Source organism: Pteronotus mesoamericanus, unplaced genomic scaffold, assembly GCF_021234165.1.
Source record: "Pteronotus mesoamericanus isolate MK-2021 breed Mesoamerican mustached bat unplaced genomic scaffold, CSHL_Meso_final contig_263, whole genome shotgun sequence".
Taxonomy (NCBI): domain Eukaryota; kingdom Metazoa; phylum Chordata; class Mammalia; order Chiroptera; family Mormoopidae; genus Pteronotus; species Pteronotus mesoamericanus.
Genome location: NW_026555112.1, coordinates 13,569,506 through 13,584,360, shown reverse-complemented (window position 1 = coordinate 13,584,360; position 14,855 = coordinate 13,569,506). Strand labels below are relative to the sequence as shown.

General features: G+C 44.5%; 1 protein-coding gene across 1 annotated transcript in view; it reads left to right on the top strand.

Annotated features, from left to right (window-relative positions):
- VWF (von Willebrand factor) overlaps window positions 1–14,855 on the top strand; it is a 122,737-nt gene that overhangs the window by 107,341 nt on the left and 541 nt on the right. The window contains exons 45-51 of the mRNA XM_054574700.1: window positions 2,110–2,290; window positions 2,491–2,531; window positions 3,075–3,191; window positions 11,070–11,168; window positions 11,813–11,941; window positions 12,465–12,504; window positions 14,451–14,548. Of these exons, the coding sequence (XP_054430675.1) occupies window positions 2,110–2,290; window positions 2,491–2,531; window positions 3,075–3,191; window positions 11,070–11,168; window positions 11,813–11,941; window positions 12,465–12,504; window positions 14,451–14,548 (705 nt within the window). The remainder of the gene's footprint in view (window positions 1–2,109; window positions 2,291–2,490; window positions 2,532–3,074; window positions 3,192–11,069; window positions 11,169–11,812; window positions 11,942–12,464; window positions 12,505–14,450; window positions 14,549–14,855) is intronic.

Here is a 14,855-nt window from a genome sequence, read left to right as displayed (position 1 = left end):
TGGTGTTATCCAGACATCAGCTGGGCTTACCTCGCCCCTTAGGAGCTAGTTAAGATTGCTCCAGGGTTCCTGTTTCATTGATTTTGGGAGCAGCCCAATTTGCTCCCTAAGAGTTCTGTGAACTCGTGGGGATTTAATGTTCTCCTGTTCACCTGTGAATCTGGGGTCCTGCTTCCCCTGAGCAGTGGTGTAGGGATGGCCTCACCGCCCTGCATGTGCCATGGGCCTGCGACCCCCCAACTGGCTGTGACTCCACAGGCTGCAAGTGCTGTTCCGTACCATGTCAACCCTGGCAGGGTCCTCCGACCTCTTCACTGAGCTCCACTGGAGAAATTTATATCCCAGAGAAACACGCCCTGTTTCTGTTCCCAAAGCCCTTGACCTGTATCTGCAATGTGGGCTGTAGCACTTGCCATATTGGCAGCCCCCCACCCCCTGCACTTGTTTTCCCCGGCCCAGGCGCCCACCCGGCCAAAGCCCCTCTCAAGGCAGCTCAGGCTCTCGCTTTGGATGCTAATTAAGCCATTTTGTGAAATGCAGAGGATTCTCTCCTGGGGGATTTTAGTCCAGGTGCCAGGATGGTAACCATCTCACTCTGATTCATGAGGATCAATGATTCATGGGGAGTGTGGGCCCCGGAACCTCAGGAGGCAGGTGCTGGAAGAGTGTGAGGTCCACCTGGGGGCCTTCCCCTCTGTGTCCCTCCAGTAAGGCCCAAAGGCACTTTGCTTAAAAAGGAAGTCAAAGGTTCAACTCTCTTGCCCCGAACCTGCCTATCTCCTACCCAGGCCCATTGCTCTGGTCTTCCTCAGTGACAGCAGAATGACACATTGAGTTTTTCTTCATGGGTTTCCTCCTCCTCCTTCTAATCTGAGTTCCTTGTGGGTTTCTCTGCCCTGTGTCTCTCCTCCGCACTCTTTTATTTCTTCTGCTTCCCATCCATTCTGGAATCAGGAAGGTTTTGTCCCTCCTCCCTAGACCAGGGTCCAGCTTGCGTGGCGGCTGGCGGCAGGCCTCTTTGGGGTTTGGTACACCTGCTTCCCTCCCTTCACGCCTGGTCCTACATCCCCTTCAGGCTCACATCAGTGACTATAAAACAAAGGGGACCTGCGTTTCTTTCCCCAGTTCAATTCTGCATCTCATCTGCAAGGCTTGGGTGTCAGCGATGGCTCTGCAGCTGCTAATGGGTACCTTTCAGTGACCAGCAGGGGTGGGTGGGGATGGGTCCCTCTTGATGTATCCTAAAGCCAAGGCTCAGCAGGTCAATAATCAGAGGGAGAGGTCTGGAGCGTGGGGCCAGGCCCACAGCAGGAAGGTTTGGTCAGGGGGAGTCAGAAGTCAGGGTGAAGAGAGTGGCTGCAAAGGTCTGGCATTTTCTGCTTTCTCATCTGGAAAGAGAAAAAAAGTGAGCGGGAGCTGAGAGAAGCAGGCCAGGGCCTGAAGCAGGGAGTGGGGGAGTGCACCTTGATGCATCTGGAAGCTGGCGCACACAGACAGCTCTCATGTGACACACCTTCCAGGCAGAACCTTCATGGTGACTTTTCTGAGCCATGTTCTGGACATGTTCAATGCTCTTTGCCCCTGCAGCCAACCCAGGGAGACAGACCACTCATGTATAGCCCTGGAAGCTCAGGGGCCGATGGCAGGGCTGCAGGGGTCAGACACGAGCCCCCCCGTCTCTTGCTGTCTTCCTGCACGGTGGAAATATCTCTGGGTTGGTGATGGGCTGAGGTCCATTCCTCATCTCCTCTATGCCAACCATTCTGTTGCTTCCCGGTCCTAGAGTCTCTGAGCGCAGCTCACAGCCAGTGTTGAGTGGAGTAGGGAGCATCCCGAGCCTCCCCAAGGTGCTTCCTCAGGTGGCGAAGTGGTCTGGGGAGAACATACATCTCTGAGCTAGGATCTTGGTCACGGCGACTTTGACCCAGACTGATGGAAGGATCTGAGATGAGCCCCATTCATTCTCTCTGTGGGCCTTTCCCTGTGGGTGGGACTTAGATGTTAAGCCAGGGCTTGTCTCTAGGGCCCAAACCAGTCCCCTGAGGGAACAGAGCACTCCCACTGGGATCTTAGCCCCAGCCTTTCCTAACTCCTGTGTTCTGACTGCAGGTTGGCTCTCAGTGGCCCGCCCCAGAGAACCCCTGCCTCATCAATGAGTGTGTCCGAGTGAAGGACGAGGTCTTTGTGCAACAGAGGAATGTCTCCTGCCCCCAGCTGGATGTCCCCACCTGCCCCACAGGCTTCCAGCTGAGCTGTAAGACCTCAGAGTGCTGTCCCTCCTGTCACTGCGGTAAGGCATACTGTGCAGGGACCCAACTTCAAGCCTGGTTTTCCACTTAAGGCTCCTGAATTCTCTGCCTCTTTAGCAACTCAGGGAAATGGGCAGAAAAAAGGAGGAGAAGTCTGGGAAGGGATCAACCATGTGCGTGGGAGGTGGGGATTACCAGGGTGTGTCCTGCACGCTCACACCCGGCACCTCTCTCTCCCCAGAGCCTGTGGAGGCCTGCATGCTCAATGGCACCATCATCGGGGTGAGCTGCTGCCTTCTTCTCCACCACTGAGTTGGTGGAGCAGGGGCGGGGGTGTTGTGGAAGGCGTGGACCACTCAGTCATTCTCATGTGGTAATGAAAGAAACCCGGGAGACCTACCTCCAATGCACTTTCATTGCCTCCAGGGCGTCCTCACTTCCTGGAGCCCAGCCTGGGAGGTCTTCCTATCTGTCCAGGGCCTGGGCCCCCTGGAGGGCACGCACCTCCAGGCCCTACTCCAGGGCCTTTCTTCTGCGTACAGAGAATTGCTCCGCAGTCAGTGTGACCATTCCAGTCCATGCCCATTTCCGCTGCCCTGGCTCCCTCTCTGGCATGAAGCTCCCACTCTTACCATGGCCACACCCGAGGTGGGAAGGCAGGAAAGGGAGTGGCCACTGGACAGCAAGAGGGCCCTGATGGTGGCTCAGGGAAGTGCTGGGAGGCTGGCCCCAGCTGGTAAGGCAGACAGCTTCTGGGGCTGAGGGGAGTGGGAAAGTTGGGGGTCAAGGTGCAGGGAGGCCTGATGCTGCTGCCTCTGGTTCCAGCCTGGGAAGAGTGTGATGATTGATGTGTGCACGACTTGCCACTGCACCGTCCAGGGGGGAGCCGTCTCTGTATTCAAGCTGGAGTGCAATAAGACCACCTGTAAGCCCTGCCCCCTGGTAAGAGAGGGTCATCGGGGACCTAGGGGATGGACTGTGTACTGGTGGGACCCAAGCCGTGGGACTTCATTGGGGTTTTTAGATAAAGCTTTCGTTACTTTCTGATTGTGGACAATATTAGACAACCATAATGAAAAGACCAAGTCATCCACCCAGATTTTGTCTCAGAAATTACTTTTGTACACTTTGAACATTTTTTCCATGTTTTTAAATAAACACAATATTTACAAGGCTTGTGATGCCATATTTACAGTTCTGTATTTTTTTTTTTACGTAACATTTAAAAAATCACTACCACTTTTGAAAACATTAAAGATTAATCAACAAATATTTTTCAGACACCTACTATGTGTAAGGTTCTACACAATATTCTTTGGAATGGATGTGCTGCAACCTATACTTTTATTATTGGACATTTAGGTTGTTTAAAACATTTCATCCTGTTTGCACTAGGTCACAATGACCATGTTTGTTATGAATCCCTCCTGAGGGTAAACCCTAAGGGAAAATCATCATTTCTAGTTTGGGAGATGATGACCAGCATTTTATTGTTTTTACTATGGCTCTTATCCCCACGTCACAGAGTGGGACCTAACGTTCAGGAGGATGCCTTCCTAAGAGGAGGCCGTCCTGAGGGGCAGAGAGGGGTAAGGTCGTCTGGAGGGCTTAGGGACAGGGACAAAGGACATTCGTACAGGTGCTTTATACACTCAAGGACAAGAGAATGTTCTGCCTCTGTGTTTTTCATGGCACTTGGTATAGTGTCATGCTCAGAATAAGGGCTTAATAAAATATACGTCAAATGGACACAGTTATTTCTAATAGAATGGTTTAAAGAGAACATTCCTTCCTTTGTCAGAAAGAAGCCAACTGAGGATGTCTTTTTTTGCTATTAAAAAAAAAATACCATTTGATGATTTAGGGTTTTGGGTGTATGGGTGTGTGTGTATGTGTAACAACCCTCTAGAATAGAACTGGACTTGAATCCGGAATGAAATACTGCCGTCTGGAGTTTGTGGCTGCCGTTTGACCTCGGATGTCCTTTGAACTGCCATCAGTGCAGCAAGAGGTCCCCACCAACGCTGTCCTGCGCGGTGGAGGCTGTAGCCAGTTTACGGGAGGCGAGCTTGCGAACTCTGTAACAGCTCCCTCTGGTGGTCAGAGGGTGGCACGGTAACCTCTTCCGCGTGCATAGAAATCCAGCTTTAGAATCCAGTCCACATATAGGTTCTAAATATTTTTAAAATACACCACCCCTTTGGTTTGTGTACTATCCCCTCTTTCCTCCAATATTATGATATATCCCCAGAGCAGTGTACTCACCTCCTCCCTCTTGAAACCACTAAGTTAGCCCTCCTTCTATGTATCTCTTAACCTGTGTTGAAACTGGCCTCAGTTGCCCCCATTCTAGCTCAGCATCCTTAACTGGTGTTATTACATGCCTCTGCAGTGAAAGGCCTCAGGGAGGCCTTTTGCAAGTGTGGGGAGCTGTGGGGAATTAAGGTCAGGTAGTTCTGCTCAAGTTGCCTACATCAGACAAGCGTTAGTGTCAGCAGGGAAGCGAGTCCTTCATTTCCTCCTGTGGAGACAATGCTTATACCTAAAAGGAGACCACCTGAGGGTGGTTTGCATTGGTGGGTGGTTGTCGTGAAGGCTGACAGAGGATCTCTTAAGGAAGGCATGAGGAAGAGCGGTCACCCCAACATGGAACATCCAGAAGGCATCCTGGAGGGGCATGACCCTGAGCTGACCTTGAGCAAAGGGTTGAATGTAGAATAGAGAATCTTCCAGGAAGTGGAATGGGGAACAGACTGGCAGAAGCAAGAATGAGAAATGGGCAGCAGGGGGATAGGAGACCGGAGGGCCTTTGACAGCCAATGGGATCCATGAGAAGTATCTAGGAGATACGTGCAAGGCAGAGTTTAGGGAGGGACACGGCAGGGCAAGGGGAGCAGGACTCATTGGCTGCTCAGACCTAAGCAAGGGAACTCTGTGGCTGGCTGGGAACTTGGCTGGACAGGCAGAGGGAGTGGCTGCCCCCAGAGGAATCACAATGACATTTAGAGCCACATGATTGAATGTTCTGATGAAAGCCCATTCAGGACTGCTCTTCTCCGTGTACGCAGGGTGGTGTACGGAACACATTCCACTGCCTGTGGTTATGTGGTGTTTTATGAACACATATCACTGCCTGCAGTGGCCATGAACCCCAGCAGGGCTCAAATGAGCCCTGTCACTTGGTGCAGCTGCATTTTCGATTTCTAGGGCAGCAGACAGACCAATTAACTCCTTTAAATGGGTTCTGCTGTACTCCCTCCTGCTCCCATCCCTCTTTCCCAACTCCCCACCACAGCTCTAAAATCACTCTCTCTTTCCTATTATCCTGTATCCCTCCTTCCCCACCCACCTGTTCTTTCTTCTCCCATAGCACCCTCTCTTTTTCCTTATTCTTGGCTTAACTGTGCCCTCTGCCTCTCCGGTAGGTAGATTTTGCCCCCATGGCCTCTGTCCCTTCATTTTGCAGCCCCCTCCTCCATTTGTCCTCACCCCTTCACTTCTGGAAAGATTTTCTCCAATTTTATCCTCCCGGGCCTGACTGAACAGGGGGCATGTCCTCTCTCATCTCTTAACATTTACTGAAAAATGCCTCAGTCCGAATTCAAACTCCTATGAAATCCTGCCTGATTTAAGCCCTAGTTTACATCCTCCTACTGATGGTAACCACACACATGCATTCATAATGTTTATCCCATCTCTTTCTCTCTCTCTCATTGACTTCCGTCCTACCTTCCAGGAACTGTGCATTTTTGAAAACTCAGTTTAAAGTTCACCAGTCAAAAGACTACCTGAGGGCGTCACACTTTGGCAGTGACCTTTGTGGAGGCATGTGTGGCCTGGCCCCAGGTACCCCTGTATGTGCTGAGCTTGGTCCTCCCCAGCTTTCCCTATGGCCTACTGCCTGAGGACACATGCAGTTCAGAACCTTGATTTTAGGAGCAGCAAATTGTTTCAGTTCATTTCTGAGGGAGCTCCCCCACCCCTAACGATTCCGGCTGGTTAGGAGCATTCGGCCACGTGCAGCGAAGAGGGAGTGGTGTGGGCGGGGGGCAAGCCTCCTGTCTGGGGGCTCCAGACTGATCTGCTGGACATTCATGTTACAGAAACCTGAGGTTCCCTGCAGAGGAACGTCTACATGGTCATGACTAAATGTGGCAAAATGAGAAACAGAATGACCATGTAGTTGGTTCCTCACTTAACTAAATTTATTCTTTACAAAATTGAGATTATGCTATTTTTAAATTTTTTGAGTGGTGGGGAGAGTTAAAAGAGCTTCAGTTTTAATGCAATGATAAGCAGTGGGTGGCGGCTTTTTGCTTTTTATTTTATTAACGTTGTTTAAAATACTCTTACTGTGCAAAATAATAAGTTGGTTATCCTATATTGTCTCCCAAATTTGGGGGAATTTTTGCAAGACAGAGAAATCATATTGTCTGGAAGCTGCTGCTTTTTCCAATGCAGAAGTATATGAAGGACTCTCATTTTAAGCCTCTGTGAAGGCTTCCTAGCTGACCTCATCTCCTCAATGAATGTTCAATAGGAGTGGCTGCTGAGGGTCAGGTGCTGGGGAGACAAGGATGAACAGCCTAGACATAGTTCGAAATTTGCATGTGTCCCATGGAGAACTAAAAAAATGGTTATTTCAATTGTGTTAAGTGTTATAAAGTGTGTGTGTGTGTGTGTGTGTGTGTGTGTAATGTTGTATCTTAGAAGACCTCTTGAGAAATGATACTTAAAATAATTACTGAAGGATGGGAAAAGGTTCTTTATACAAAGTGCGGGGAACAGCATTCCCGGCAGAGGAAACAACATACACAAAGGCCCTCAAATGAGAAGAAGGGGGCCATGTTCATGGCTGTAGAGGATGCACAGGGTTCGAGTGTAAAAAGCTGGGTCAGAAAATTAGGAAAGACTGATGTCAGGCCTTGTGGGACATGCTAAGGAGATTGGACATTATTCTAGATGCAACAGGAGGCCATAGAAGGTCTTATTTTAACAATTTTTGTAAAATTTATTTTAAATGAGGTATATAGTTTACCTACAATAAACTGCGCAGATGTTAAATATATAGTTTGTTGGAGTTTGATAAGTATATAAACCTTGTAGCTATTAAAATAGTAACATGAAGAAATACAGCTAAATGCTAATAGGGGAGATAAAATGAAATACTAAAAATCAAAAACATGATTAAACCAGAAGACAGAAAAGAATTAACAATAGAACAAGTAACAGAGAAGACAACAGATGAATAGCAAAATGGTAGATTTAAACCTGACCATATGGATAATTACGTTAAATGTAAATGGGCAAAACAAGATACCAATTAAAAATGGAGATTGTCAGACTTAGATAAAAAAGCAAGACCCACTAGTATGATGTTTACAAGAGATGCACTTTCAATTTAAAGAGATAGACAGGTTGGAAAAAAAAGAGAGACAGACAGGTTGAAAATAAAAGGATAGAAAAAGATATCCCAGGCGAATACTAGGATTAAGAAAGCTAAGATGAATATATTAATCCCCCCCGCCGAAAAAAAGATTTTAAGACAAGGAATGTTACCAAATACAAAGAAGGTGAGTTTATAATGATAAAAGAGTAGATTCATTAAGAAAGCACAAGAATCCTAAGTGTATATGCATCAAATAACAGAGTTTCAAATACATGAAGCAAACAATGACAGCTATAGAGGGAGAAATAGGCTTATTTACAATATTAGGTGGTGATTTTAATGTTTTTCTCTCAGTAACTGATAGAACAAGTAGTGGAAAAATCAGTAAGAATATAGGAAATTTGGAAAACTATGTCAACTAACTTGATCTAATTGAAAATGATAGGCCACTACCCTCTAAAACTGTAGAGGACACATTTTCTCAAACACACAGGGGATTCTCACCTATCTTGACCAAACTCGGGGCCATAAAAAAGTTAATAAATATTAAAATTTGAAATCATATAGAGTGTATTCAATGACCACAATTAAGTTAAATTGATATTAGTAAAAACAAGGTATTATAAATGCCCCCCGTATTTAGAAATTAAATAAAATACTTTACAATAATCTATGCATCAAAGAAAAAAATCACAAGTGAAAATAGCAAATATTTTGATGTAGAGATAATAGTAGCTATTCTAGAGACTACAATATGCATCCTTCACTTATCACAGTCTACCTTGATTTAATAATATACCATTTCATGTACAATATACTCTTTTTCCTATACTTTGTGCTGTGATTGTCACATTTTACTTCTACTGAGATAAATTCACAAGACATTGTAATTATTTTGCTTTCAACAGTAAATTATCTTTTATAGAACTAAAAGTGATATTTTATATTTTCCTATGTAGTTATAATTTCTAGTGCTCTCCCTTCCTGTATATCTGAAATTCAATGTTATATTATTTCCTTTCAGCTTGTAAAAGAACTTCTTTTAGCATTTTTAAAAATAGTGTGATCCAAAAGCCATTATATTTCTCAGATTTCATTTATCTGAAATGTCTTTATTTTGCCTTTATTACTGAATAGAGATTTCTGGGTTGAAAGTTTTGAACAACACTTCAAATATGTTGTTCCATTGTCTTCTGGCTTGTATTGTTCCTTATGATAAGTTCATTGCCATTTTTATTATTTTCCCGTGTGCATCCCCTACACCTCCTCCTACTGACTGCTTTTTAACAGTGTTATTCATCTTTGGATTCCAGAAGTTTGAGTATATGCTTTTGAATAGTTTTCTTTAAACTTTTCCTACTGTGGATTCATGGAGATTCCTGGATCTGTGAGTTGATTTTTTTTTTTTTTTGATCAAATTGGGGAAAAAGCTCAGCAAGTATTTAATTTTTTTTTTGTCTTCATTTATCACCTCCTGTCTTTCTGAACCTCTGCATGTATGTTAGACCACTTGATACTGTTCTGCTGGTTATGGGAGCTCTGTATATTTTTTACAATCCATTTTCCTTCCTGTGCTTTAGTTTAGACAATTTCTATTGATCAGGTTTAAAATCCTTTCTTTTCTGCAATTAATCCAATCCAGTGAGTTTTTTAAATTAGGCTACATGTTTCTAGTTCTAGGATTTCCTTTTTTTTAAGTTTCCAGGTTGCTCCTGAAATTCCCCATCTCTGTCCCATTATATCCATTTTTCCTCTAGACTCTTTAATGTATTTATCATAGTTATTTTGAAGTTCCTGCTTGCTAATTGCGGTATCAAGGTTGTTTGTGTGTCTGTTTCTATTGAGTAATCTTTCTCTTGAGTGTTGATCATTTTTTTCCCCATTTCTTTGTAGGAATTTTTTTACTATGTATTAATTAGACATTGGTGTGAAATATGTTGAAGAGACTCTTAATTCTGCTGTTTCCTCTGATAAATGTTAGATTTGCTTCTAACTTAGATTATTCGTGGTTCATCTTGAATTAAAGAAGGTTACCTTTTAAACTATATTAGGGAGGGTCTATTTCAATATTTCTCTTAGTTTCAAGGGTGACACAGTTCTTATATGACATATGTCTTAGTCCTAAAACATAGTTCTTAGTCCTAAGGTCTGGCTCTTTTAAAATTTCAGTGGAAACCTGAGGTGTTTAACTAGTCCTTTCAGCTTGGAGGGATTTGGACTGCAAACCGTGGTTCCCCTGTGGTGTGTGTGAGCTGAAATTTCTCCTCAGCTCTTTACAGTTCCACCTGTTGTTTTGTCCCTGCGCTCCTCAGAGGCTCCTTCATGCATATGTAATTCAGGGATTAACCAAGGATTTGAAGGGAATTTATATGCAGATTAGGGGACTTCTCCTTTTTTTTTTTTTTGCCTTTCTCTTTTCTAAGTTTCCCCCCATTAGTTTTCAGCTATTCTAGGGGTTTTAAACTCTGTCCTCTGACTGCTTAGGCGAATACAGTGGTAATTTTCTGCTCAAGTCCCAGCTGTCTGGTGCCATGCAGAGTCCTCATGGGAAAAGCCATTTAAACATGATTATTGTCCATTATGGTTCCCTCTTTCAAGGATCAAATAACCAATAGTTTATTCCTGATTTTGGCCATCCAGTGTCTTTACATAATTGTTTTAAGTATTTTGTCAATAATTTAGGCTGTCATCTGCAGGAGAGTCAGTACAATATAAGGTACTCTGCCATTACAAGAACCAGAACTCCACTGAGGGTTTTTAAGCAGAGGAGTAACGTGACTAGAGCCGGTTTTAAGAAAGTCATTCTAGCCAATGTGTAGTGACCTGAAGTAGGGGATTATAGCAAGATTAAAGGCAGGAAGACAAATTGAGACTAATATCAGAGTCCAATGGTCGATGATGATTGCTTAGACTAGGTGATGACAGAGGACGCTGGCCATGACAAGCAGCAGATGTGTCTGAGATGCATTTTTGGCAATATTTGGGGATAAGCAGGGGGATTAAAAAAAGGGAGAAGTCAAGGGTGATGCTCAGATTTCTAGTTTGAGAAACTGGGTAATGAAACTATTTACGGAGAAAGGTAAGATTCAACAAGGATAGGATTTGGAGCAAAAATCAAGTTTTGAGATACATTAATAAGTCTTAAGATGACAAAAGATAAATAATTGTTAAGTGAACAATTGAACTTGTAAGTCTGGAGCTCAGGAGACAGGTCTAATTTAATAGGCCTGGCTGCTGGAACTTGAGCGAGATACACATCTGTGGAGAGGGCAGAAATGCTCTCCAGGGGATTGAGAACTGACAAGGGTTAGTTAGAGGTAGATGTTGACTTTCTGAACTCTAGGAGAGATGAGAAGCTGACAAAGTTAGCCTAGCTGTCACTGGGATCTTGTGCGGAGGGTAACCGAGGCTGCTTTTACTCCTGGACACAGGGTTACAAGGAAGAGAAGATCCAAGGCGAATGCTGTGGGAGATGCCTGCTTGTCGCTTGCACCATCCAGCTCAGGGGAGGACAAACCATGACACTGAAGGTGGGACCCAGTTGAACTCAAATGTCCCCCTTGTATCACCATCTGGTTTCCAATTTTGGGATCTTTTCTAAAAGAAAGAGAGACGAAGTTTGAGGCAATATTGACCTCTTTCTAACTTTGTAAAGAAAAGGTGGATAACTTACGGAAGACAAAGAACTGTCTCATTGATGTAGTTCCTTTTCACCCTTCTTGACAAGTTGGTATATGGTGCATGATTTGAAGTTGGTTGAATTTTAACAAATTTCTTCAGCCTGATGTCTGTGAGACTGGAAAGGCAATCAGGGTGAAATAAACTGTAATCTATGAAAGCCAGAATTAACTGGTGGGGTTGGGAGGTGATGCCTGGGTCATCTCTAGTTCTGTTTGATTAGCCAGTTTACCTTCCTATGTCTTAATTCTTTAAGCTTTTAAGTGGTCAGAAGAGTTTGGGGATCTCTACATTTATGCAGCCCTATTCATAGTTAATAAGTTGTAGAAGAGCTCCCCATTTTTTGTGCATTCTGGGTGTGGAGACTTCATAGATACTGTCTCCTCCTTGTTCCATAGTATTCTAAATTGTTTCAAAACTCCATGGACTCAAAGTCATGGTTTGAAGTGGCTTTGTAACCAAACGCTGTTTTCGAATTTGCCTTCTTTGCTTGCAGCGTGATCAGACGTACCAGGATGGCTGTGACAGTCACTTCTGCAAGGTCAATGAGAGAGGAGAGTACATCTGGGAGAAGACAATCACAAACTGCCCGCCCGTGAATGAACACAGATGTCTGGCCCAGGGAGTGAGTCGTCTGCCCTGCTTTCCTCTTGACTGTCTTCATCTCTGACTAAGAATGGAGTTCTTCTGAACAGCGTGCCGTCCAGCCCTAATGTGATTTCCCAGTGCCCAAGGGAAGTCCCTGACCTAGTATAAGAATCAATGAAATTACAGTACCAAGCCTGATGGACAGACAAAACTCTCTGCACTAAACGATGCTTAAAAAAAGAGAAACCTTTCCCTTGTGGAAGGCTGAATGTGTGATCTCTGAATGGGAGGTGAGAGAGAGGACTGATGTCCAGTCTTCCCTGAGAATGTTGATCCTGATGACTCATTTGGGAGAGAATTCAGAATAATCAAAATTGTTTCCGCCTGGTCAGGTAGAGTGGTCATTCTTCTCACACTTGTGGTGGGAAAGCAGAGTTTACACCTGGGGACTTAAACTTAGGGCCGTGAGTCCAGAGCCAGGAATTAGCCTGGGAAGTGACCTGAAAGCTGACCACTATGTACTATTTGTGACTAATCTGGGACTTTGCTGTTTTCTTAAGGGGAAAATCATGAAAAGTCCAGGCACCTGCTGTGAAACATGTAAGTACATTACCAATAGCTTGTCCCTTGAAACCCATCAGACCAAGTCCAGGGACTGTTCTTTGGAGTGAGCTTTATTCCAGAAAAATATTTCTTGATCACTGGCCAGTCATTATGCTCAATCCTGCAGGGATTTATCACTTCTCCCTGAATGTTCTTAGACTGCCCCTTGCTCAAATCCCCTTTCAAATGCCTGGGAATCAGTCTCTTCCCCTGTTCCTCCAAACTCCTCACTGTCTCTAATCTCTTACCTGCCTTTCCCCACATAGATTCTTGGGTTGCTCATCATCCTACCATGAGAGAGTATCTTCTCTCCCCAAACAGAGCTCCTAGAAGACAGGTACCCTTGATCCACGATCTTCACAAAACAGACGCTCAATAGTCATCTATTCATTGAGTGTCACACAGTTATCTCAGAGAGAAAGGGAAGCCATCACTGCGTAACATTAGACACACCATGAGCAGTGGGGCTGCAGAGAACGTATCCTCTCCATGATTATAAGGCTGGTCTAAATTTATTAACCTCCCCTTCTTCACTCTTGGTCCCTCTTGACCTTGCAGTTATGTTATACTGGTTGATCCTAAATAGCTCATAGTAGCAGCCTGGAGATGCGGCTTGACAAGTCTGCATACCAGACAGTGTTCTTACCACACATCTTGTGTTCATGAGCACAACCCTGATGACAGAATTGCTTGCCTGGGCTAATATTTTTGAAGTTCAGTTGTTTTTTTGTTTGTTTGTTTGTTTGTTTGTTTGTTTTGGTTCTGTTTTGGGCTAATAGGCCCATGTTAATTTTGGGGGCGGGGGAGAAAGGAAGAGTGAAAACACGAATACCTTCAGCGTTCAAACATTCATTCTTTTCTTGATGGCTTACTCTGACATTCCCTGTAACTGCTGTAACCAAGTCGCAGACTGAAGAAACAGTCTGAAAGCATCTCTTTCTACGATTCCTGTTTGAATGGTTTAAGGATGTGAAGTCAGAAAACCATCAGAAATGATGAGTTCTCTCAAGGCACACTACACAAGGAATTTGGTTAAGAGACTGTTAATCTGCAAAATGAGCAAAAAAGGGCCTTTGTTGGTTAGTGCTTTTGGGAGGCTGGGACCCTTCATAAGGAAAGTAAGCCAGGCTTGGAGATTTAAATCTACAGAGGAAGCACATAGTATATTAGCCTAAATATGTTTTTTGTATTCATCCTCTTAATGTAGTTGGCAGGCTTTCACTTTAAAATGAAATTATTTGGAAGCTGCAAGGCAAGCTAATATGTAGTTAGGGTGGATTTAGATTAGGAGCCATCCAAGGATGCAGGACTCTGAGCATTCAGATGGGCAATGGTGAGCTGCTGTTAAATCTTAGAATTCTCCATGGGCAGGTAGCATTCAGATCTAAATGCCACTAATACCTGTATGTAAGAAAGCCCATGCCAGTGACCTGCAGGTAGCTATACCCAAAGGGAGGACTCCATAAGGGTTCCTAGGGTCTCCTTGATGCCCCCAGAGACCGTGAGTGCTCTTATATGGCCATGATATTGGCCTTTCCTCTTAACTCAAAGGCAGGGATGGATAGACATTAATTATATTTGTTGGCTACTTCATTGCCCATTAGTTTCTGGTTACTGGAACATGCATAAGAGGATTGCTGAAGTCATTATGGTTTTTAGACTCCTCAATTATATAAAAGCAAGTCTCATCCACCCACATCACCAAAGCAGAGCAAATCTAGGCTCCTCTTGCAATTAAAATTGCACTATTCAGTAAGTTAAACCCAGCAATAACCACATCTCTGAATATGAAGGACAGAGTGAACCAGGGGGACATAATTCCCCTTCCTGTGGCTGGAGTTGGTGATTTGGTTACCATTTCCCACCCCATGAGGGAACCGGGCCGGCAAGTGTTCTATAGAACCCCAGCCGGGCCTGGGTCCCACTGCTCACCCGCCCTACAGGCGAGAAGCCCGACTGCAGGGATATCACGGCCAGGCTGCAGTATGTCAAGGTGGGAAACTGTAAGTCCGAAGAAGAAGTGGACATTCATTACTGCGAGGTAAGCCTCCCTCACTTCGATGAGGCCTCGCGGGGAGGGGAGTCTCCTTGTTTGGAGACATCTCCTTAGTTACATTTCAGAGGGTTTGGAAAATTCACAGGGAGGAGAAGTGAAAAGAACTGGGAGCATTTTATGTTAAAGCAAGTGCTTTATTGAAGTAACTGGGAACTTTTGACCCCAGAAGAAAAAAAAAAACAAACTGAGTAAAGATTCAACAAGTCCTTCAAAGAGAATGGAGAGTTATTTACAGAAGCTGGGGGCGGGGGTGGGTGGTGGTTATGTTTCCTAAAGATCAATAAAACATTCA